Source organism: Ornithorhynchus anatinus, chromosome 7 (assembly GCF_004115215.2).
Source record: "Ornithorhynchus anatinus isolate Pmale09 chromosome 7, mOrnAna1.pri.v4, whole genome shotgun sequence".
NCBI classification, from domain to species: Eukaryota; Metazoa; Chordata; class Mammalia; order Monotremata; family Ornithorhynchidae; genus Ornithorhynchus; species Ornithorhynchus anatinus.
Window position 1 is genome coordinate 78,891,764 of NC_041734.1, and position 21,936 is coordinate 78,913,699.

Here is a 21,936-nt window from a genome sequence, read left to right on the forward strand (position 1 = left end):
CACCGTACTCCTTGGTTGAGAGAGGACCCTGGATGTGGAACACTGTATGAACGTCAGGCCTGGTTTGAACCTGGGAAGTCCACTTCCATTCTGCCGAAACTTGGGACAGAGTGAAGGAGCCAAAGGGAGTAGAAATGAAAGGCCTCTTGGAGGAGATGTGATTTTTAATAAGCTTTGAAAATGGGGAGAATTGGTTATGAAGAAGAGGGGGCGTTCCAGGCCAGAGGCCGGATGTGGGTTAGAGGTCGCCGACGAGATGGAGGTAGTGAGAAGGTTGGCATTAGAGGAATGAAATGTGTGGGCTGGGTTGGAGTAGGAAAGCAGCGAGATGAGGTAGGAGGGGGCGAGGGGATTGACTGCTTTAAAACCAATGGTGAGGAGTTTCTGACTGAAGTGGAGGTGGATGGATGATCGCCCGAGGTTCTGAGGAGTGAGGAAATCTGGACTGATAGTTATTTAGATAAATGATCTCTGCAGCAGAGTCAAGTGTTCACTGGAGTATGGAGAGGCAGGGAGACCAGCGAAGAGGCCGATGCAGTAATCAAGGCAGGATATGTGTTCGGATCAACGTGGTGGTAGTTTGGATGGAGAGGTAAGGACAGACTTTAGCAGCCTTGTGAAGGTTGAACTGACAGGATTTGGTGACGGATTGAATAGGTGGATTGAGTGAGAGAGAGGAGGTTATGAGCTTGTGACATGGAGAATGGTGGTGCTGTCTACAGTGATGGGAAAATCAGGGGGAAGACAGGGTAACTATGTGCCGAGCACCGTACAGAGGCGCTGGGGAAGATAAAAGTTAATAATATGAAAAGTTGATTGGGAAGCAGTGTGCTCCAGTGGATAAGGCAGGGGCCTGGGAGTCAGAGGATCTAGGTTTCCATCCCAGCTTGGCCATTTATTTGCTGGGTGACCTTGGGCAAGTCACTTATCTTCTCTGTGCCTCATCTGTAATATGGGGATTAAGACTCTGAGCCCCACAGGGGACGTGGACTGTCTGTAATCTGTTTAGCTCGTATCTAGTAAGCGTATCAGCACTTAGTATAGTGACTGGCACATAGTAGTTGCTTAATAAATACCATAAAACAAAAGCAAATAATCAGGTTGAACATAGTCCCCAGCCCTCCTGGGGCTCACAGTCTAAGAAAGAGGGAAAACCTCCTATTAGGGAAGAAGTGTGGCCTAGTGGATACAGCACAGGCCTGGGAGTCAGAAGGATGTGGGTTCTAGTCCCAGCTCTGCCACTTGTCTGCTGTTTGACCCTGGGCAAGTCACTTCACTTCTTTGGGCTTCGGTGACCTTACCTGTAAAATGGGGATGAAGACTGTGAGCCCCATGTGGGACAGGGACTGTGTCCAAAAAGCTCACTGTGGGCAGGGAATTTCTGCTTATTGTTCTATTGTACTCTCCCAAGAGCTTAGTACAGTGCTCTGCACACAGTAAGCGTTCAATAAATATGACTGAATGAATGATTGAACCTGATTAGCTTATATCTACCCCAGTGCTTAGAACAGTGCCTGGCACATAGTAAGTGCTTAACTAATACCATTAAAATAGAAAAAAAACCCTGCCCTGCCTCTTCAGGGATGAATCCCCTCCCCTGTCCCCCAGGCTTGAAAATGCCGACCCCCAGCTGAACAGCGAGCCCAGATGGGCGGCTGGCACAGAGGCTGCCTGAGCAGGGCCAGGCCGGAGAAGATGGTCCTTCCATCCCCCAAAACAATGGGCTGGAGCTGAGGCAGAGCAGGCCGAGTCTGGAACTCTGTCCTGCCGGCCCTGGCCCCTCCTCCTACGCCTGTCGGAAAGGTATCCCGGAACTGCAGAATCCAAAAGTCCAAAGTCCCCGTCTTCCTCAGTCAGTCAGTCGTAGTTACTGAGTGCTTACTGTGTGCAGAGCACTGTTCTGAGCACTTGGGAGAGTCCAAAAGAACAATTTAACAGACACGTTTCTTGCCCACAGTGAGCTTCCAGTCTTGAGGGGACTGCCTATTTTAGTTTTACCTTTTACTCATGAGGAAAGTAAGGCACAGAGACTGTAAGCTCATGATGGGCAGGAAATGTGTCTACCAACTCTGTGGTATTGTACTCTCCAAGCGCTCAGTACAGTGCCCTGCACACAATAAGTGCTTAATAATAATAATGACAATTTGTATTTATGTGTTTAATATGTGCCAGGCACCGTTCTAACTGCTGGGGTAGATAATTGAGTTGGACATGATACCTGCCCTTTGAAGGGCTCACAGTCTTCATCCCCATTTTATAGATGGGGAAACTGAGGTCCAGAGAATTGAAGTGACTTGCCCAAGGACACAAAGCAGACAAGTGGTGGAGCCTGGATGGGCACTCAGATCCTTCTGACCCTCAGACCCATGCTCTATCCATTAGTCCATGCTGCTTCTGTAATAAATGCTATGGATCAGTTAATTGATTGTGAAGTGACTTGCCCAAGGTTACACATCAGACAAGTGGTGGAGTCGGGATTAGAACCCAGGTCCTCAGACTCCTAGGCCCGGGCTCCTTTCACTAGGCCACACTGCTTCTCGTCTTGGACGCATTTTCCCCTCTGCTCCTACTTCAGTGAGTTTGGGTCTTGCTGCTTTGGTAGATTCTTTCTCTCACTTTAAAAAAATTGGAACATAATTAAAAAAAAAATCTCCCCCGTCTTTATATTCCTCTTGACTGGAAACTCATCCTGTAGACTGTATCAGCTCCCTGTAGGTAGGGAAGGCGTCTATCAACTCTTTTCTTGGACTCTCCCAAACACTTAATACAGTGCTCTGCACACAGTAAGTGCTCAATAAATACAATTGGCTGATTGATTGAGTTCCAGATAAAGAAGTGGCGTAGCCTAGTGGATATAGAGCCAGGGCCTGGTAGTCAGAGGACCCGGGTTCTAATTCCAGCTTTACCCTTGTCTGCCGGGTGACTCCAGGCCAGTGACTTCACTTCTCTGGGCCTCAGTTTCCTAATCTGTAAAATGGGGATTCACTACCTGTTTTCCCTCCTACTTAGACTGGGCATCCCGTATGGGACAGGCCTAGGTCCGACCTGATTATCTGGTATCTACCCCAGTGCTTAGCACATAGTGAGCCTTAACAAACCCCACAGTGATAATTACTACTGAAGCAAAGGGAACATCTCCTAGGGGCTAATAGTGTTTTAAGACCTACACTAAGAACCCTATTTTATATGGGGGTAACCTCACTAGAACAAGGATACTGTCTATGTTCAGAACCTCATTACAGCAAGAAGAAACAAAGACGCTTCTGTAATATGGAACGTAATATAATATATGGACACCACAGGCACGAGTTATAATAAGCATTTTTGGGAATTGTATAAACTCTAATTATGCCAAGGTTTCATCCGTATTTATAGAGGTCTTTTATTCGAGGAGCGCTAAGCTCCTACTGGAGATTCATTTATTTAATCGTATTTATTGAGCACTTACTATGTTCAGAGCACTGTACTAAGCTCTTAGGAATGTACATTTCGGCAACAGATAGAGACAATCCCTGCCCAACAATGGGCTCACAGTCTAATCGGGCTCACTGTCTAAATGGAGATATCAGTAGTTGTACAAGTATTTATTGAGCACCATTTGCTCACTGTACTAAGCGTTTGGAGAAGGCCATTTAGGGGAAAAGAAGAGGCAGAGAAGTGAAAGGGTCTCAAACATGTCTCTATGCCGAACGGAGGACATGGGATGCTAGCTTGATCTTATTTATTACATTCCCATGGAGGGGATCTAGATTGGGCACTTCTTGCTTTCAGCCTGATTTTCCAAACGAGACCCCCTCTCCCCTCCTTCTGTAGAATTAGTCCGCCTGGAAACCAATAATAATAATAATTATCGTATTTGTTAAGAGCTTACTATGTGCCAAGCACTGGTCTGAGTGCTGGGGTAGATACAAGGTAATCAGGTTGTCCCACGTGGGGCTCACAGTCTTAATCCCCATTTTACAGATGAGGTAACTGAAGCACAGAGAAGTTAAATGGCTTGCCCGAGGTCACACAGTAGACAAGTGGAGGAACTGGGATTCATTCATTCAGTCGTATTTATTGAGTGCTTACTATGTGCAGAGCACTATACTAAATGCTTGGAAAGTACAATTCAGCAACAAATAGAGACAGTCCCTGCCCACAACGGGCTCAGTCCAGATGTCCTCTGACTCCCAAGTCCGGGCTCGAAGCAGTGTGGCCTAGTGGAGAGAGTATGGGCCTGGCAGTCAGAGGACCTCGGTTCTAATCCTGGCTCCGCTTCTTGCCTGCTGTGTGAGCTTGGGTAAGTCACTTCCCTTCTCTGAGCCTCAGTTTCCTCAATTGTAAAATGCGGAGTCAGCCATTCTCACTCCTCAGACTGTGAGCCCCGTGTGAGACAGGGACTGGCACCCACCTGATTAGCTTGTATCTCCCCCAGGGTTTATGTCACTGCCTGACACATAGTAAGCACTTAACAAATATCCTAAAAAAATTCCTTTTCATTCATTTCATATTGAGGAGGAGTAGTCATGGGGGTAACCTGTATGAACTGAAATGTGGTCATCTGGAAGGAGCTCCCAAAGAAAAGAGAATTTGCCATCCTCACAAATCTGTGATTTGTATCCATGCTATCTGGAATTTTGGGTACTGTTGGCATCCTGTGACCCTAAGTCACTGCCCATCAGAAACGGGAGGAGGAAGGCAGCCACGGTCTGAAGGCAGGAGAGGCGGATGGAGGTGTCTGGAATTCTCCCCGGAGAAAGCCGATAGGGGAGGGGACCAAAGCTACACTGTGAAGTGGAGAAGCAGCGGCTGTAGTGGATAGATCCATGGAGTCAGCAGGACCTGGGTTCCAATCCTCGCTCCTCCACTTATCTGCCGTGTGTCCTTGGGCAAGTCACTTTCTCCAGGCCTCAGTTCCCTCATCTGTAAAATGAGGATTGAGACTGAGCCCCATGTGGGACAGGGACTATGTCCCACCCGATTTGCTTGAATCCATCCCTAGTGCCTAGTGCAGTGCCTGGCACAGAGTAAGCACTTAGCGAACAGCACAATTATAATAATAATATTAATTATTATTATTAAGTAGGGCGGAGGCGAATGGAGACTTTTAGTCCCTCTGGTCCCCCAGGTTCATGGTGTAGGGGGAGGTTCCCGGTTGACTTCCGGGGCTTCTGTGAGGATTCCTTAGGGAATGCTGCCGGGGAGAAATAGCAGCCAAAATGGAACTTTTCAGCAGGGAAAACTCACCTTAAACACCAAGCAACCACTCCGACAGTCAGTCAGACATATTTATTAAGTGCTTCCGGAGTGCAAAGCAGTGTACTAAGTGCTTGGGAGAATACAATAGCAATGTATCTGTCTTTGGTTGTATTGTACTCTCCCAAGAGCTTAGTACACTGTTCTGCACACATTAAGCACTCCATTCAGTTGTGTTTATTGAGCACTTGCAAAGCACTGTTCTAATGCTTGGAACAGTACAGTAGAACAACAAACAAACACATTCCCGCTCACAACAAGCTCACAATCTAGAGGGGGAGGCAGACATTAATAGAATTAAATTTTACAGATATAGATCTAAATGCTGTGGGGCTGGGAAGGGGGATGAATAAAGGGAGCAAATCAGGGAGATGCAGAAGGGAGTCCAAGAAGAGGAAATTCGTGCTTGTTGGGAGTAGGGAATGTGTATACCAACTCTGTTGTGTTGTTATATTGTTCTTTCCCAAGTGCATAATACAGTGCTGCACACCCAGGAAGCGCTCAATAAATACCATTGATTGATTGATCACCCCCTGGGGGTAGTGAACTAGCCAGAACACTTTGGGAGAGGGCGGTGGGCGTGATCCCTGCCTTCAAGGGTTTACGATCTAGCGAATATGTGTGTGTGTGTGTGTGTGTGTGTGTGTATATGTGTGTGTGTATATATAATGATTCTTGTGAAGGGCTTACTACATGCTAAGGACTGTGATAAGCACTGGAGTAGATATAAGATAATCAGGTCCGGCACAGTTCACGTCCATCCCAGTGAAGTAGGAGGAAGTATGATGTAATCCCCATTTGGTAGATGAGATCACCGAGGCCCAGAGAAGCTAAGTGATTTGCCTAAGGTCACACAGTCAACAAGAGGCAGAACTGGGTTTAGAAGAAGTCAGGTCCTCTGGCTCCAGGCCTGGGCTCTTCCCACTAGGATGGGGAGGGTGTGCTGTCGGGCAGTGAAGCTCCTTAGAGGCACAGATCAGATGCCACCCCCCAGGAGTTTAATCAACCCTATTTATTGATTGCTTACTGTGTGCAGAGCTCTGTATGAAGTGCTTGGGAGAGAGAAGTACAACAGTAACCGGACACATTCCGTGCCCAAGTGGAGCTTACTTTCTAGGACACCCCAAGAGGAGGAGGTTTGCGATAGCCCCGCACTCACTATAATAATGATAATAATAATAATGTTGGTATTTGTGAAGTGCTAACTATGTGCTGAGCACTGTCCTAAATGCTGGGGTAGATACAGGGTAATCAGGTTGTCCCACATGAGGCTCACAGTCTTCATCCCCATTTTACAGATGAGGGAACTGAGGCACAGAGAAATTAAGGACTTGCCCAAAGTCACACAGCTGACAAGTGGTGGAGCCGGGATTAGAACCCATGACCCCTCTGACTCCTAAGCCCATGCTCTTTCCCCTGAGCCACGTTGCTTCTCGGGATGAAGCCCATCAGTCCAGACAGGAACCATGCGGGATGATGATCTTTTCTTTCCTGAACTCTTCCCCCACTCCCTTCTGCATCGCCCTAACTTGCTCCCTCTGTTCTCCCCACTTCCCATCCCTACAGCACTTATATGCCTATCTGTAATTTTAAAAAAAATTATATTAATGTCTGTCTCCCTCCCTTTAGACCATGAGCTCGTTGTAGGCAGGGAATGGCACTGTTTATTGTTGTGTTGTACTCTCCCAACTGCTTAGTATGGTGCTCTACCCAGAATAAGTGCTCAATAAATACGATTGAACAAGTGAATGAATGTTCAGAAGACATTTCAGTCCCCTTCCTCGACAGAGCTGGTCAGTCTGCCATTTGCAGGGAGAAAGAGATGGATTGGAAATCACTTTCACATCACTTCTTAGACCATGGGCTAACGCTGAGAAGCAGCTCGGTCTGGTAGAAAGATCCCAGGCCTGGGAGTTGTAAGAATGTGGGTTCTAATCCCAGCTAGGTCACATGTCTGCTGTGTGACCTTGGGCCCAGTCACTTCACTTCCCTCGGCCTCAGTTACCTCATCTGGAAAATGGGGATTAAGACTGTGGGCCCTGTGTGGGACAGGAACTGTGTCCAACCCAATTTCTAGACAGGGAGCCCATTTCTAGACTATGAGCCTGTTGTTCGGTGGGGATTGTTTCTATCTGTTGCCGAATTGTATTTTCCAAGTGCTTAGTACAGCGCTGTGCACACAGTAAGTGCTCAGTAAATACGATTAAATGAATTACCTCGTACCCCAATACTTACTGCAGTGCCTGGCACATAGTAAGGGCTTAACAAATACCACAATTATTATTATCATTATAGTGCTTGACACCAAATAAGTGCTTAACAAATGCCATCCCCCCAAAAGGTGCATGGGGAAGCAGCATGGCGTAGGGGATAGAGCACAGGGGGGCCTGGGAATCAGAAGGCCATGGGTTCTAATCCCAGCTCTGCCTCTTGTCTGCTGTGTTGCCTTGAGCAAGTCACTCAATTCCTCTGGGCCTCGGTTCCCTCATCTGTAAAATGGGAATTAAGACTGGGAGTCCTAAATGGGACAGGAACTGTGTCCAACCTCATTTGCTTGTATCCACCCCAGTGCTTAGTGCAGTGACTGGCACATAGCATTTAAGAAATGCCATCATCATCATCATTATTATTATTATTATCACCCTCTGGGCTTACCTCAGTGCTGTTTTTCATAAATCTGGACAGCATCCTGTTGAGCTTGTGAGAATAAGGCTAGGCAAATATTTCTTCTTGTCCACACCCCACCTTTTCTCCCTCCCTCCTTCCCTTCCCAGATCAGCCTTTCCCTAATCTCATCACCGTCCATGACCAGCACTCACGTTTGAAGCGACTCTCCCCACCTCCAGGAGGCTTCGCTGAGTAGCCCGGGCCGTTCAGGCTTCGTAATAATTATTGTGATCGTTAATGATAACGCCTCTTAATAAGTGTTATTACCTTTAATAATTGTTATATTTAATAATTACCCCTAATACTTGATTATTATATTTAATGATAATAATTAGCACATGGGAACTAGTCGAAGCATTTTATTTTCTTCAGAAGAGCAATCTGAGTGGGTCCCACCGTCATCTTCTGTCTGCTCCCCCCACCCATCGGCTTTCCCTAAGAAAAGAATGGGTTAACAGGGCTCTGGAACCAAAGCGTATCAGCGGCGGGAGAAGGAGCTGCCTCTCCCTGACCCTCCTTTCCTTCCCTTCCACCCTCCCTCTGTCTGTCTGTCTGTCCTCGGGCTACTTGTGTTCATAGAGAAGCAGCATGGCCTAATGGGTAGAGCACGGGCCTGGGAGTCAGAAGGTCATGAGTTCTAATCCCCAGTCTGCCGCTTGTCTGCCGTGTGACCTTGAGCAAGCTGCTTCACTCCTCTGGGCCTCAGTGACCTCATTTGTAAAGTGGGGATGGAGACTGTGAGCCCCTCAGGACTGGGACTGTGTCCAATCCGATTTGCTTGCATCCACCTCAGCGCTTAGTACAGTGCCTGGCATATAGTCAGCACTTACCAAAAGCCATAATTATTATTATTATTGTTATTATTATTGTTATTAGACGTCAGCTTGGCGTGGGCAGGCTGAGGGATAAATGGGCTGGGACGTTTAGGCGTCATCATGGAAAGGTCACGTTATTAGTCAGTCGTATTTATTGAATGCTTACCGTGTGTGGAGCAGCAGCCTAGCATAGTGGCTAGAGCACAGGCCTGGGAGTCAAAAGCTCTTTGGACAAGTCACTTTTCTTCTCTGGGCCTCGGTTATCTCATCTGTCAAATGGGCATTGAGACCACATGGGACAGGGGCTGTCCCCAACTTGATTTGCTTGTGTCCATCCGAGCCCTTAGTACAGTGCCTGATACATAGTAAGTGCTTAACAAATACCATTATTATATGCAGAGCACTGTACTAAGAGGTTGGGAGAGGACAATATAACAATAAATAGACACATTCTCAGTTTAGAAAGCCAAGGCTTTTCCCCTTTCTCCCTCAACCCTCCACTCCATCCTCCCCTTCCACTGTCTCTCCTCTACCCCTTCTTGAGAAGCAGCGTGACCTGTTTCTCCAGTAGTATTTTATTGAGCGTTTACTGGCTGCAGAGCACTGAACTGAGCACTTGGGAGAGAGCAATGCAATGGAGTTGGCAGGCAAGATCCTTGCCCACAGGGAGCTTAAGGTCTGCGAGGGCTGTATAGCTCCCCCTTCCCTCAAATTGAGGGGCTCCAATATTATTTTTATTATTAACACTAATGACAGCAACGCTAATTAGCCATATGATATTTACTGAGTGCATAGCAGGAGCCGAGCATTGCCAAGCACCAGGGTAGGTATGTGGTAATCAGATTGGACTCAGCCCATGCCCCACACGGGCTCACAGTCTGAGGGTTGGGGAGAGCAGGGATGTTCTTCCCATTTGATAGATGAGGAAACTGAGGCTCAGAAAGGTTGGCCCGAGGTCACCCGGCAGGCCTGTAGCAGAGCTGGGACCGGGTGACGGGCTTCCTGATTCCGAGCTGTTGTTGTTTTTCTAATGATGGTGTTTGGTAAGCACTCGCTATGTATCAAGCACTGTTCTAAGCTCTGGGGTAGATGCAGGTTAATCAGGTGGGACCCAGTCCCTGTGCCCCTTGGAGTTCACAGTCTAAGAAGGGGGGAGGACAGGAATTTCAGTCTGTACAGTTTGTGCCAGGTCTTGCTTCTGTCCCAGCTCATTCTGTCGGATGATAGAAATGTGCTTCACTTCTCAGGGAGGGTGGCCTTGATGGGTGGCTCCCCTGCAGGCCTCAGAGTTGGAAATGCTTTAATGGTTTACTTCTGGAGGAGTGAGAGGAAATGACAGCACAAGCAGCAGCAACTTGGCCTGGGAATCAGAAGGACCTGGGTTCTAATCCCAGCTCCACTGCTTTGTGATCTTGGGCAAGTCACTTCACTTCCTCAGGACTCAGTTCCCTCACCTGGAAAATGAGGATGAAAACTGCGAGCCCCATGTGGTTAGGGGACTGTGTCCAACCTAATTAACTTGTTTCTACCATAGCGCTTAGAACAGTGCTTGGCCCATAGTAAGTACTTAGCAAATATCATTAAAAAAAAGCTTACAACATTAAACAATTCTCTAGTGTGTTGAGCAGAGCTTAAGTGCTTGCACTTTGATACAAAGCAGCGAAACATTTTTCTAACAGAGATTTTTTCCCAGTGGTTCCATTTTCCTGGTCCTTCAGTTGAGTTTTCTCTTTCCTGTGGAAAAAAACCCGAAAAACAAAAACCCAACCTAAACCAGTTCTCGGCTACCCCTTTCCTATCTCAGTAATAGCCTTGGTAAAAATTCAACCCCAGGCAGCCTTGGCCTTCAGTGTCAGGGGATCAAAGCAACTTCGGACTTGTAGAGCCCAGTGGTTATCGCTGGAAGATCTCTAGGAGTCAAGATGGGGAAAAGCAATAAAAGCTTTTCTGTGCGGACCCCAGAGTGACTCCAAAAGCAGAGGCCACCCCCGCTCGTGTACTCCACCCTGCCGTTGCTGCAGCTGCAGAAGCCCTCCTTTCTTCCTCTCCCACTCCTTTCTGCGCCACCCTGACTTGCTCCCCTCATTACCCCCTACCAGCCCCACACCACTTGTGTCTAGATCTGTCATTTTATTTATATTAATGTCTGTCTCCCTCTCAAGACTGTAAGCTCACTGTGGGCAGGGAATGTTATATTGTTGTACTCTCTAAGTGCTTAGCCCAGTGCACACAGGAACCACTCAATAAATACGATTGACTGAGTGCAGAATTTCATTGCATCCTCTCCACGCTCAGGCTGCCTCCCACCCCTGCCATCCCCCTCCCCTGAAAATAGCAATGCTGATGGGCTGGGGAGGGCATCAGGAGTCCCCCCTGCCTCAAGTACCCCTCGGCTTCACCTTAACCTCGCCGCTGCTTCCGGCCCAGCCTGGCTACTGGCCGGAATTTCTCGGGGGGCTAGGCTGCCACATCCTGGTGGGTCTTGAGGAGGAAGGAGCCCTGCTTTCCATGAGGCACGGGTGTCCAGGAGGTATCTTAATCTGCATCCTCTCTGAGCACAGACAGCCGGCTTTCAAAACCCCTGTCATCGCTTCCTCCGTTCTCCGCCCCCTACCCACCATGGACCCTCAGTAATGTGATTTCTCTCTCTCTTTTCTCTCCCCTCTTTCCTATCGATCTTCTCTCTCTCTCTCCCTCCCTCCATTCTCCCTCTCTCTTCCTCTCTCCCTCCCACTCTCCCCTCCCATCTTTCTCCTCTCTTCTCTCTTTCCCTCCCTCTCTCCTCTCTCTCTTTCCTCTCCCCCACCTCCATCTCCCTCCTTCTCTCTCTCTCTCTCTCTCTCTCTCCCCCCTCTCTGTTTTCCGACCGCCTTCCGGCACAGGTTTGATGATCCCCGTCTTCTGTGTGGTGGAGCAGCTGGACGGTGCCCTCGAGTACGACAGCCGCGAAGAGCACGCGGAGTTTGTGTTGGTGCGCAAAGACGTCCTCTTCAGCCAGCTGGTGGAGACGGCTCTCCTGGCCCTGGGCTATTCCCACAGCTCGGCCGCTCAGGCGCAAGGTAGATCCCCGACACCCCCGCCTCGATCCCCCAATCCCCCTGACGCCGCCGGGGATTGCTTCTCCCTGAAATCCTTTGCACGTTGTTCGCATTCCTCTCCTCTCCCAAACCCCGCAAAGGGCGATATTTCAGTGGTGGCAGTTTCCTGTTTTTTCCATTGGCTGTGATGGAGTGAGATGGTTCCAGCCAAAGTTTTGTGGTTCCGGGGAGTGAGCGTGGCCTCTTGGGGAGGGCGAGGGCCCCAGTTCTTGTCCTGGCCCGCTGAGGTGCCTCAAGCAAGTCGCTCACCCTCTCTGGGCCTCAATTTCCTCATGTATGAAATGGGGCAATGAATGCCTGGCTGTTCTGACCTGGGAGGGGTGGCAAGGGGTCAGAATGAGCTAAGTCATGCACATGTGTGTGGGAAAATGTGTACCTAAGGGATTCGTGAAAGTTGGGCAGACTGGAAAATTCCCTACATTTCCAGATTCCTGTGGGATCTTCTCGGAACTCTTCCATTTTGGCCATGAGTTTCCTAAAATGGTCGTTTCTAGAGTGGATGGCCCTGCCCTAATGGCTTTGGGGAAACAGATTATTGGGCTGTTGACAGGAGAGGGAAACCTCTTCTTTGGGGTTTGGGGTCCACTGAAGCCCCCAGCATGTCCTCCCCACTTCCCCACCCCGGCCCACCGTCTTTTAGAATGATTCTGTAGCTCGGTCGAATAGTCCCCTTGCAAGAAAAATGTCTCTCGGTTTTCTGATCATTTCACTCGGCTTCATCACGTGCTAAATTCCCATTCCACCCCGCAGAGCTAATCGTGTTGCTGTTTGACTTTGCTGGGTTGTGTTGTTCTGTACGCTGAACAGTAATGAACAAAAAACAAAAACCCAAAATCTTCTGGGGAAAGCCGAGAGAGAATCCGTCCTTTTGATGGCATCTTCCATGAATATTAGCAGAAGCTCTTCCTGGCCCCCTCTGCCTCCTCCAGGATTCAGACGCCAGTGGAACAAAGAGGAAAAATAGAACTTTCAGGAATTTGGGATGGGAGTAGCTTTTCTGATAGTCAGTGAATCGTATTTTTTGAGTGCTTACTATGTGTTGAGCACAGTACTAAGTGCTTGGGAGAGTATAACAGACACATTCCCTGCCTACAATGAGCCTACAGTCTAGAGGGATAATTTCTAGATAATTGTTTCTTAAGATTTGTAGATTCCTTAATCTATTGAGAGAGCTGTTCGTTCGTTCATTCATTCATTCATTCATTCAGTCAGTCAGTCAGTCAGTCAGTCATATTTACTGAGTGCTTACTGTGTACAGAGCACTGTACTAAGGGCTTGGGAGAGTACAAAATAACAATAAATAGACACATTCCCTGCCCACTTAGAGCTTACAGTCTAGCAAGCATCTAAGGAACAAAGCTTAGCCTAGTCCTCCTGTGAGCTCCTGCAGCCTCGCTATTCATACTTGGAGATGGGGAGGCTGGTGAGAGATAAAGTTTTGTGATGACACTAGAGAGTAGAGTGACAAGAGTTAAACACTTAATTAGTCATGTTTATTGAGTGCTTATTGTGTGCAGAACACTGCACTAAGCACCTGGGAGAGTACAGTATAACAGAGTTGGTAGACACATTCCCTGCCCACAGTGAGCTTACAGTCTAGAAGGGGAGATGGACCTCGATATAGATAAATATGTTACAGATGTGCACATTTGTGCTGTGGGATTAAGGTTGGGGTAAATAAAGAGTGCAAATTCAAGAGCACAGAAGAGAGAGGGAGAAGAGGCAATGAAGATTTTGCTGGGGAAAGCCTCTTGGAGAAGATGAGATTTTAATCAGGGTTTGAAAGGGTGGAGAGTAGTGGTGTGTCGGATATGAAGCACAAGGGAGTTCTGGGCCAGAGGCAGGAAGCGTGAGATAGACGAGATCGAGGTATAGTGAGTAGATTGGCATAAGAGGAATGAGGTGAGCCTGCTGGGTTGTGGTAGGAAATGAATGAGGTAAGATAGGAGGGGGCAAAGGGATTGAGTGATTTAAAGCCAATGGTGAGAAGTTTCTGTTTGATGCAGAGGTGGATGGGTAACCACTGGATGGTCTTAAAGAATGGGGGAAACATGGGCTGAAGGTTTTTGTAGAAAAATGATCCAGGTAGCAGAATGAAGTATGGACTGGAGTGTAAAGGGACAGGAAGCAGGGAGGCTGTCACTGGAGCTGATAGAGTAATCAAGGCGGGATAGAATAAGTGCTTGAATTAACATGGTTGCAGGTTGGATGGAGAGGACAGGGTGAATTTTAGCAATGTCACTGGAGCTGATAGAGTAATCAAGGCGGGATAGGATAAGTGCTTGAATTAGCATGGTTGTGGGTTGGATGGAGAGGACAGGGTGAATTTTAGCAATGTTGTGAAGGTACAACTGACAGGATTTGGTGACATTGAATGAGTGGGTTGAATGAGAGAGAGGAGTCAAGGAAATTGCCAAGGTGAGGGGCTTATGAGTGGAAGATAATGTTGCTGTCTACAGTGATGGGAACATTAGGGAGTGGACAGAGTTTGGGAAAATGAGGAGTTCTGCTTCGGACATGTTTGGGTGTTGGCGGAACATCTAAATAGAGATATCATGAAGGCAAGAGGAAATGCGAGACTGCAGAGAGGGAGAGAGATCAGGGCTGGAGGTGCAGATTGGGAATCTTCTGCATACAAGTGGTAATTGAAGCTATGGGAGTGAATGAGTTCTTCTCAGGAGTGGGTGTAGATGGAGAATAGAAGGGAACTAAAACTGAGGCTTGAGGGACCCCCACAGTTAATTGGCTGGGGGGCAGCGGAGTGAAAGAGACCAAGAATGAGCGGCCAGAGAAAACCAGGAGAGGACAGTGTCACTGAAGCTACAGTTGGATAATGTTTCGAGGAAAAGGGGGTGGTTGACAGTGTAAAAGGCAACTGAGTGGTTGAGGAGGATTAGACTGGAGTAGAGGCCATTGGATTTAGCAAAAAGGACATCATCGGTGACCTTTGAGAGGATGGTTTCTGTGGAGTGAAGGGAAGGATGAAAGCCAGATTGGAGAAGCTCGAGGAGAGAGAATGGAGGCAGCGGGTGTAGACACCTCGCTCAGAGAGTTTGGGGAGGAATGGTGGGAGGAAGATGGGGCGATAACTGGAGTACGTCCTGTGGTCAAGGAATGGTTTCTTAGGATAGCTGAGATATGAGAATTTTTGAAAGCAGTGGGGAAGAAGCCATTGGATGGCAGTCATGGAGGAAGGAAGAGGATAAGTGTTTTGATAAGGTGCGAAGTGATGGAATCAGGTGGATTTTCAGACAGGGTGGGAGATTACCTCCTGAGATAATAATAATAATAATAATGATGCTGATGTTAATAATAATAGTTGTATTTGTTAAGCTCCTACTATGTACCAGACACTGTTCTTGTCTGTCCGTCTCCCCCGATTAGACTGTAAGCCCGTCAAACGGCAGGGACTCTCTCTATCTGTTGCCGACTTGTTCATCCCAAGCGCTTAGTACAGTGCTCTGCACATAGTAAGCGCTCAATAAATACTATTGAATGAATGAATGAATGTTCTAAGCGCTGGGGTAAATACAAGGTAATTGGGTTGGACACAGTGTGTGTCCCACATTGGGCTCACGGTCTTAATCCCCATTTTACAGATGAGGGAACTGAAGCATAGAGAAGTGACTTGCCTGTGGTCACACAGGAGATACACGGCGGAGCTGGGATTAGAACCCATGACCTTCTGACTTCCAGGCCCATGCTAATAATTGTGGTATTGTTTAAGTGCTTACTATATGATAAGAACTATTCTAAGCACTGGGGAAGATACAAGTTAGGTCATACATATTCCCTATCCCTCCCTGGGCTCACAGTCTAAGTAGCAGGAGTAACAGGCATTGAATCCCCATTTTACAGATGAGCTTATTGAAACACAGAGAAGTGAACTGACTTGTCCAAGGTCATACAGCAGGCACAAGGAAGAGCAAGGATTAGAACTCAGGGCCTCTGACTCTCAGACCCTGTGGTCTTTCCACTAGGCCAAGCTGCTCCTCTATGATATTGGTGGGAGAGATGGCAGAGTTGAAGAAGGGGCAGGAGGAGAGAGGGACTGTAGAGGAGCCAGGGAGACTTTAGGGAGTAGATGCACTGATGGTGTCAATTTTTTCAATAAAGTACCTGGCCAGGTCTTTGGGACAAGAGGTGGGGGTGTTGGAGGGAGGGGGGATTGAGGAGGGAGTCAAACGTCGGAAACAACTGGCGAGCGCAATGGGCATGCGAATCAATAAGGATGGAGAAATAATGTTGCCGGGCAGAGAAGAGGGCAGAGTTAAAGCAGGGAGAGATGAATTTGCGATGGAGAAGGTCAGCCTGATACCTGGATTTCCACTAGCAGCGCTCTGCGGCTCGTACACAGGCATGAAGGACTCTTTTCTCGAGTCTCTATTTTGCACTTAGTAATTATGGTATTTGTTAAGCACTTGCTGTGCGCCAGGCACTGTACTAAGCACTGATCTAGGCCCGTCGCTCATTCCAGCCATGGACCCTCTTCCACTCCCCCACCCCTCCCACCCCCACCTCCCAGAAACCCAACTGACAAAATTCACACCCTGTTCGAGGGCGTGAGGCGGGGGCTAGATAGGATCACTGGGAGCTGATCTAGTCCCAGAGCACACTTCTATCCAACCAGCCCCAGAAAGGATGATTCATTTCCTTTCTCTGGCTCCTCTCCTTCTCTTCAGGGGGAATTGAGGGTTGGCACTAATTGTCATATTGTCCTCTCTCAAACGCTTGGTACAGTGGTTGTCACACAGGAAGCGCTCAATAAATACCATTGATTAATCGACAACAAATTCCAGGCCAGATTACCCCAGGTGGGATTTTGGGCCAGAAATGCACTGTGGTAAAAACCGGTGGTCGTAGGGGAGAAGTCTTTTCTCCCTGCTTATCTCCTGAAGCTCTTCAGACCATTTCAGGTCGGTTCTTTCCTGGGAAGGCAGAGATCTCCCTGCGTGTGTTGTCCCCCCCGCCCCCCACCGCCCCCGTTCCCACCGTGGCACGTGCCAGCTTCCTCCTGCCTGACAGCATGATCCATCTCCGTTAGCAAGGCCGCTCGGCGGGTTGTGAGCAGACATGTGGAACAGCGAGCTTAAGTGGCCAAGATTTGATTTCTGGCATCTCTGGCAGACAGGGACTTCCAGGGGCCTGATGCTGGAGACCCCCAAGACCCCAGGCAGACTGGCAGGGGTGAGGGAGCAGGGTCAAAGGTCGTCAAGCACCCACTTGGGACAGATCAGGCCCGCCGATCTGAGGGAAGCGGATGGTGTAAACAGCCCCACTTTGCCCATTTGCCTGCCTTTTTTTAAAATAGCATTTGTTAAACACTTACTAGGTGCCTGGCACTGTATTAAGCGCTGGAGCAGTTACAATAATAAAAATAATAATTGTGTTATTGTTAAGCGCTTACTGTGGGCCAGGCACTGTGATAAGCGCTGGAGTGGATACAAGTACACACAGTGTCCCTGTCCCATGAAGGAGTCACAATCTCAATCCCCTTTATACAGATGAGGGAACTGAGGCCCAGTGAAGTCATTTGCCCAAGGCCACGCAGCAGACAAATGGTGGAGCTAGGATTCAAACTCATTACCACCTGACTCCCAGGCCGTGCTTTATCCACTAAGCCACACCACACGCTAACCATGTTAGACACAAGCCCTCTCCCACGTGGGACTCTCAGTTTTAATCCCCATTTGCAGATGAGGGAACTGAGGCCCAGAGAAGTGAAGTGACTTGCCCAAGGTCACGCAGTGGGCAAGTGATGGAGATGTGATTAGAACCCAGGTCCTTCTGTCTTCCAGGCCCCTGCTCTCGCCACTAGGCCATGCTGTTTTCTTGAGCCTAGATTTATTTGTAGTTGGTAGAGAAGGCAACATTTTCCTTCTGTTTGTCTCTGCTGGTCAGAGCCCTGCAGCTCAGCGCATTTGCACAGCCCAGAGAGCACGGCAGAGCAGACACAGAAACTAACAGGCTAGGCGGGCAACGAAGAGGGAAGGGAAAGTAGCATGCTGGGGTTTCTTTTTTTTTTTTTTTGGTTTTAACGGGTTCCAGATTTCTCTCATGGGAAAGTGAGAGAACCTGGAATTGCTTATTTCACTGTGAATTTATTCGATCTTGCTGTCGTCCACACCATTAAAAACGGGGCTGTTTATGGGACCATTAATGGAGAGCAGGCAAGGGCCATGTGAGAAGGACAGATAGCCAGGTCGAAGGCATGCTGGACAGGAGCCTGAAACTTGTCTATGGCCCCCGTGCATTCCAATTATCTAATTGGACAATAATCCAAAGTGATGTAATTGACGTGTGGGCTGTCCTGTAGTGACCATCCGTCTGAAGGGGAAGAAACACTTAGTCAGTCCATCATATTTATTGAGCACTTACTGTGTGCAGAGCACTGAACTGAGCACTTCGGAGACTACAGTACAACAGTAAACAGACATATTCCCTGCCCACAGAGAGCTTACAGTCTAGAAGGGGAGGCAGACATTAATAGAAGGAAATAAATGACAGACTCGGAAGTAAGTGCTTATAGGACTGGGAGAGGAGATGGATGAAGGGAGCAAGTCAGGATGCAGACGGGAGTGAGAGAAAAGGAAAGGAGAGCATAGTTAGGGACGGCCTCTTGGAGGAGATGGGCCTTCACTAAGGCTTTGAAAGGTGGGAAGAGTCACTGTGTGTTGGATATAAGGAGGGAAGGCATTACAGGCCCGAGGCAGGACGTGGGTGAGAGGTTGGTGGTGAGATAGACAAGATGGAGGTACAGCGAGTAGGTTGGCATTAGAAGAGCAAAGTGGGCAGCCTGGGTGGAATAGAGTAGCGAAAGGCAGTAGGATTGAGGGTTTTAAAGCCAATAGTGAGGGGTTTCCGTTTGATTCGGAGGTAGATAGGCGGCTACTGGAGGGTCTTGAGGAGAAGGGAAACATGGCCTGAACATTTCCAGCTGTCATTCGTATTGATTGAGCACTTACTGTGTCCAGAGTTCTGTACTCAGTGCTTGGGAGAGTACAATACAACATTAAACAGACACATTCCCTGCCCACGATGAACTTACTGTCCTGGTGGAGCAAGCATTGCAGGGACACCTGAGGCTCCTTTGGCTTTGGAAGTTTCTCTTGGGAAGGGAGAGTGCCCAAAGGCTTTATTTTCAGGTGTCACTTTAAGGAGGAATGCTCCTTTTGGGAAAGGGTGGAGGAATGAACAGTAACAGTGTAGCCTAGTGGAAGAATCAAGGGCCTCGGAGTTAGAACTAAGCATTTGCAGAAAATTCCAAAAAGGGAGAGAGAAATTCCAAGGGGCTGTAAGCTCACTGTGGGCAGGGATCATGTCTGTTTACTGTTGCATTGTACTTGCCCAAGCGCTTAGTACAGTGCTCTAAATTCAGAAAGCACTCTATAAATATGATTGAATGAATGAATGAAAGGAGAGGGCAGCTAAACAAAGGAAAGGAGTTAGTTTCAGTGTCCAGAGCCCATTTCCTGGTGGGGAAAAAGAGAAAGCCCTACCACAGAACAGTTACTCAAACCTGTGACTGTATCCAGTTCAGACCAATTTTATGGTGAGTTTTTCTTCTTCCTCAATTGCGTTATTTTATTTAAGAGAACATATTTTCTTATGAGAAACAGCATGGCCCAGTGGAAAGAGCCCGGGCCTGGGAGTCAGAAGGACCTGGATTCTAATCCTGGCTCCACCAATTGCTTGCTGTGTGACCTTGGGCGAGCCACTTCACTTCTTGCCTCAGTTACCTCAACTGTGAAATGGGGATTAAATACCTGTTCTCTTTCTTACTTAGACTGTGAGTCCCTTACGGGGCAGGGACTTTGCTGCTCCCCTGGCCCGCTTTTTGTGGCCCCTGAAGACTCCAGGCATGTGACTAATTGAACGGTGTCACATATTTGGTCTTAATGCCAGCTCCCGAGCTCACCCAGCTGAGGAGGTGACCAGGTTGACAAAGGCCCCTCCCTGGGAGAAAAACTTGTACTTGGCGCAGAATTTCAATTGGTCTGGATTTCCATCCCGCGCTTGTATAATTTTAGTCGCACTCTCCCAATCACTTAGAACAGTGTTCTGCACACAGTAAGCACTCAAGCAGCATGGTCTAGTGTAAAGAGCATGGGCCTGGGAGTTCTAAGGACTTGGGTTCTAATCCCAGCTCCCCCACTTGTCTGCTGTGTGACCTTGGGCAAATCACTTCACTTCTCTGGGCCTCAGTTACCTCACCTGTAAAATGGGGATAAAGGCTGTCAGCCCCATGTGGGACAGGGACTGTGTCCAACTTAATTTACTTGTCTCCATCCCAGTGCTTAATACAGTACCTGGCACATAGAAAGTGCTTAACAATTAACACAATTATTATTATTAATATTACCATTGATTGATCAGTTATGTCATGAACATGGCCACCTTCCTGATAGTGTGGGACCTGTGGAGATCAGGGGCATGGATCATCCTGGTTTCAGCACTGACTTTGTGTGGGGGGTCTGATGGATTTTGTTTGAAGAGGATGCTAATGATGGAGGAAAAACAGCCCTATCTTTTTTCCCCCCTCTTGATCATAGCAGGCCCCATTGTATTCCGGCTCCTCTTTCCACTTTGGCTTCTAGAGGACATCTTTCAGGAGAAATACCTTCCTCTCACCCCCTCCAAAGGGACCACAGGGATCTGGTTTGTCCGGCGGGGGGCTGTTAGCCGGATTTTGTCTTTATTTGTCCCTTGATGCGGAGAGTTAGCGTGCCTCACTCTGAGCTCATGCTGAACAGGGAAAGTGACTACTAACTCTGTTCTGTTGTGACGATGATAACTGTGGTATCTGTTAAGCGCCTAACTCTGTTCTATTGGGACAGTGATAACTGTGGTATCTCTTAAGCGCTTACTATGTGCCAGGCACTGTTTTAAGCGCCGGGGTGGATACAAGCTAATTGGGTTGGACACAGTCCCTATCCTACATGGGCTCACACTCTTTATCCCCATTTTACAGATGAGGGAACTGAGGCACAGATAAATTAGGTGACTTGCCCAGTGTCATACAGCAGACAAGTGGAGGAGCTGGGATTAGAACCCAGGCCAATCTAACTCCCAGACACGGGTCCTAGCCACTAGGTCATGCTACTTCTCTTCTGAAGTGCTTAGTCTAATGCTCTGCACATAGTAAGCACTCAATAAATAGAATTGGTAGGTGGATCAGGTGGTTGTTTTGGTGTGGTGTGGCTTCTCGGGCAGCCGTGGTGCTTGGGAGGTTTCGGGGTGGGGGGGTGGAGAATTTCCAGCCCAGGATCCAGAATGCTGCATGCTGATGGTTGCTTTGCAAGCTCTGAGTCCCTCTCTGCCTCCTCCTTCCCCCTGCCCCCCAGTCACTGCTGATGTCAACCCCCATTCATTCATTCAGTCATATTTATTGAGCAGTTACTGTGTGCAGAGCACTGTACTAAGCACCTGGGGAGCACAATACAACAATAAACAGTGACATTCCCTGAGCACAAGGAGCTCTCAGTCTAAAGCGGGGGAGATACAAATAAATAAAGTTACAGATATGTACAAGTAGTGTGGGGCTGGGAGGAGAGAAGAGCAAAAGGAGCAAGTCAGGGCAATGCAGAAGGGATTGGGAGATGAGGAAAAGTGGGGCTTAGTCTGGGAAGGCCTCTTGGAGGAGATGGGCCTTCAATAAAGCTTTGAACCAGGGAGAGAGTCATTGTCTGGTGGATTTGAGGAGGAAGGGCATTCCAGGCCAGAGGCAGGATGTGGGCGAGGGGTTGGCAGTGAGACGGGTGAGATGGAGGCCCAGTGAGAAGGTTAGCACTAGAGGAGTGAAGTGTGCGGGCTGGGTTGTAGTAGGAGACAAGCGAGGCGAGGTAGGAGGGGGCAAGGTGGCGGAAGGGCTTTAAAACCAATGGTGAGGAGTTTTTGTTTGATGATGGGGTGCATGGGCAACTACTGAAGTTGTTTGAGGATAGGGGTGACGTCCTGAACGTTTTTGTGGGAAAGTAATCCCGGCAGCGGAATTAAGTATGGATTGGAGTGGGGAGAGACAGGAAGCTGGGAAGTCTGCAAGGAGGCTGATGCAGTCATTCTAGGCGGGATAGGATGAGTGATTGAATTAATGTGGTAGTAGTTAGGATGGAGAGGAA

At 48.3% G+C, this 21,936-nt stretch overlaps 1 protein-coding gene across 1 annotated transcript in view; it reads left to right on the top strand.

The window, feature by feature from the left end:
- The window catches only part of SATB2 (SATB homeobox 2), a 188,458-nt gene that overhangs the window by 32,045 nt on the left and 134,477 nt on the right, over positions 1-21,936 (top strand). The window contains exon 4 of the mRNA XM_029069788.2: positions 11,603-11,779. Coding sequence (XP_028925621.1) covers positions 11,603-11,779 — 177 coding nt within the window. The remainder of the gene's footprint in view (positions 1-11,602; positions 11,780-21,936) is intronic.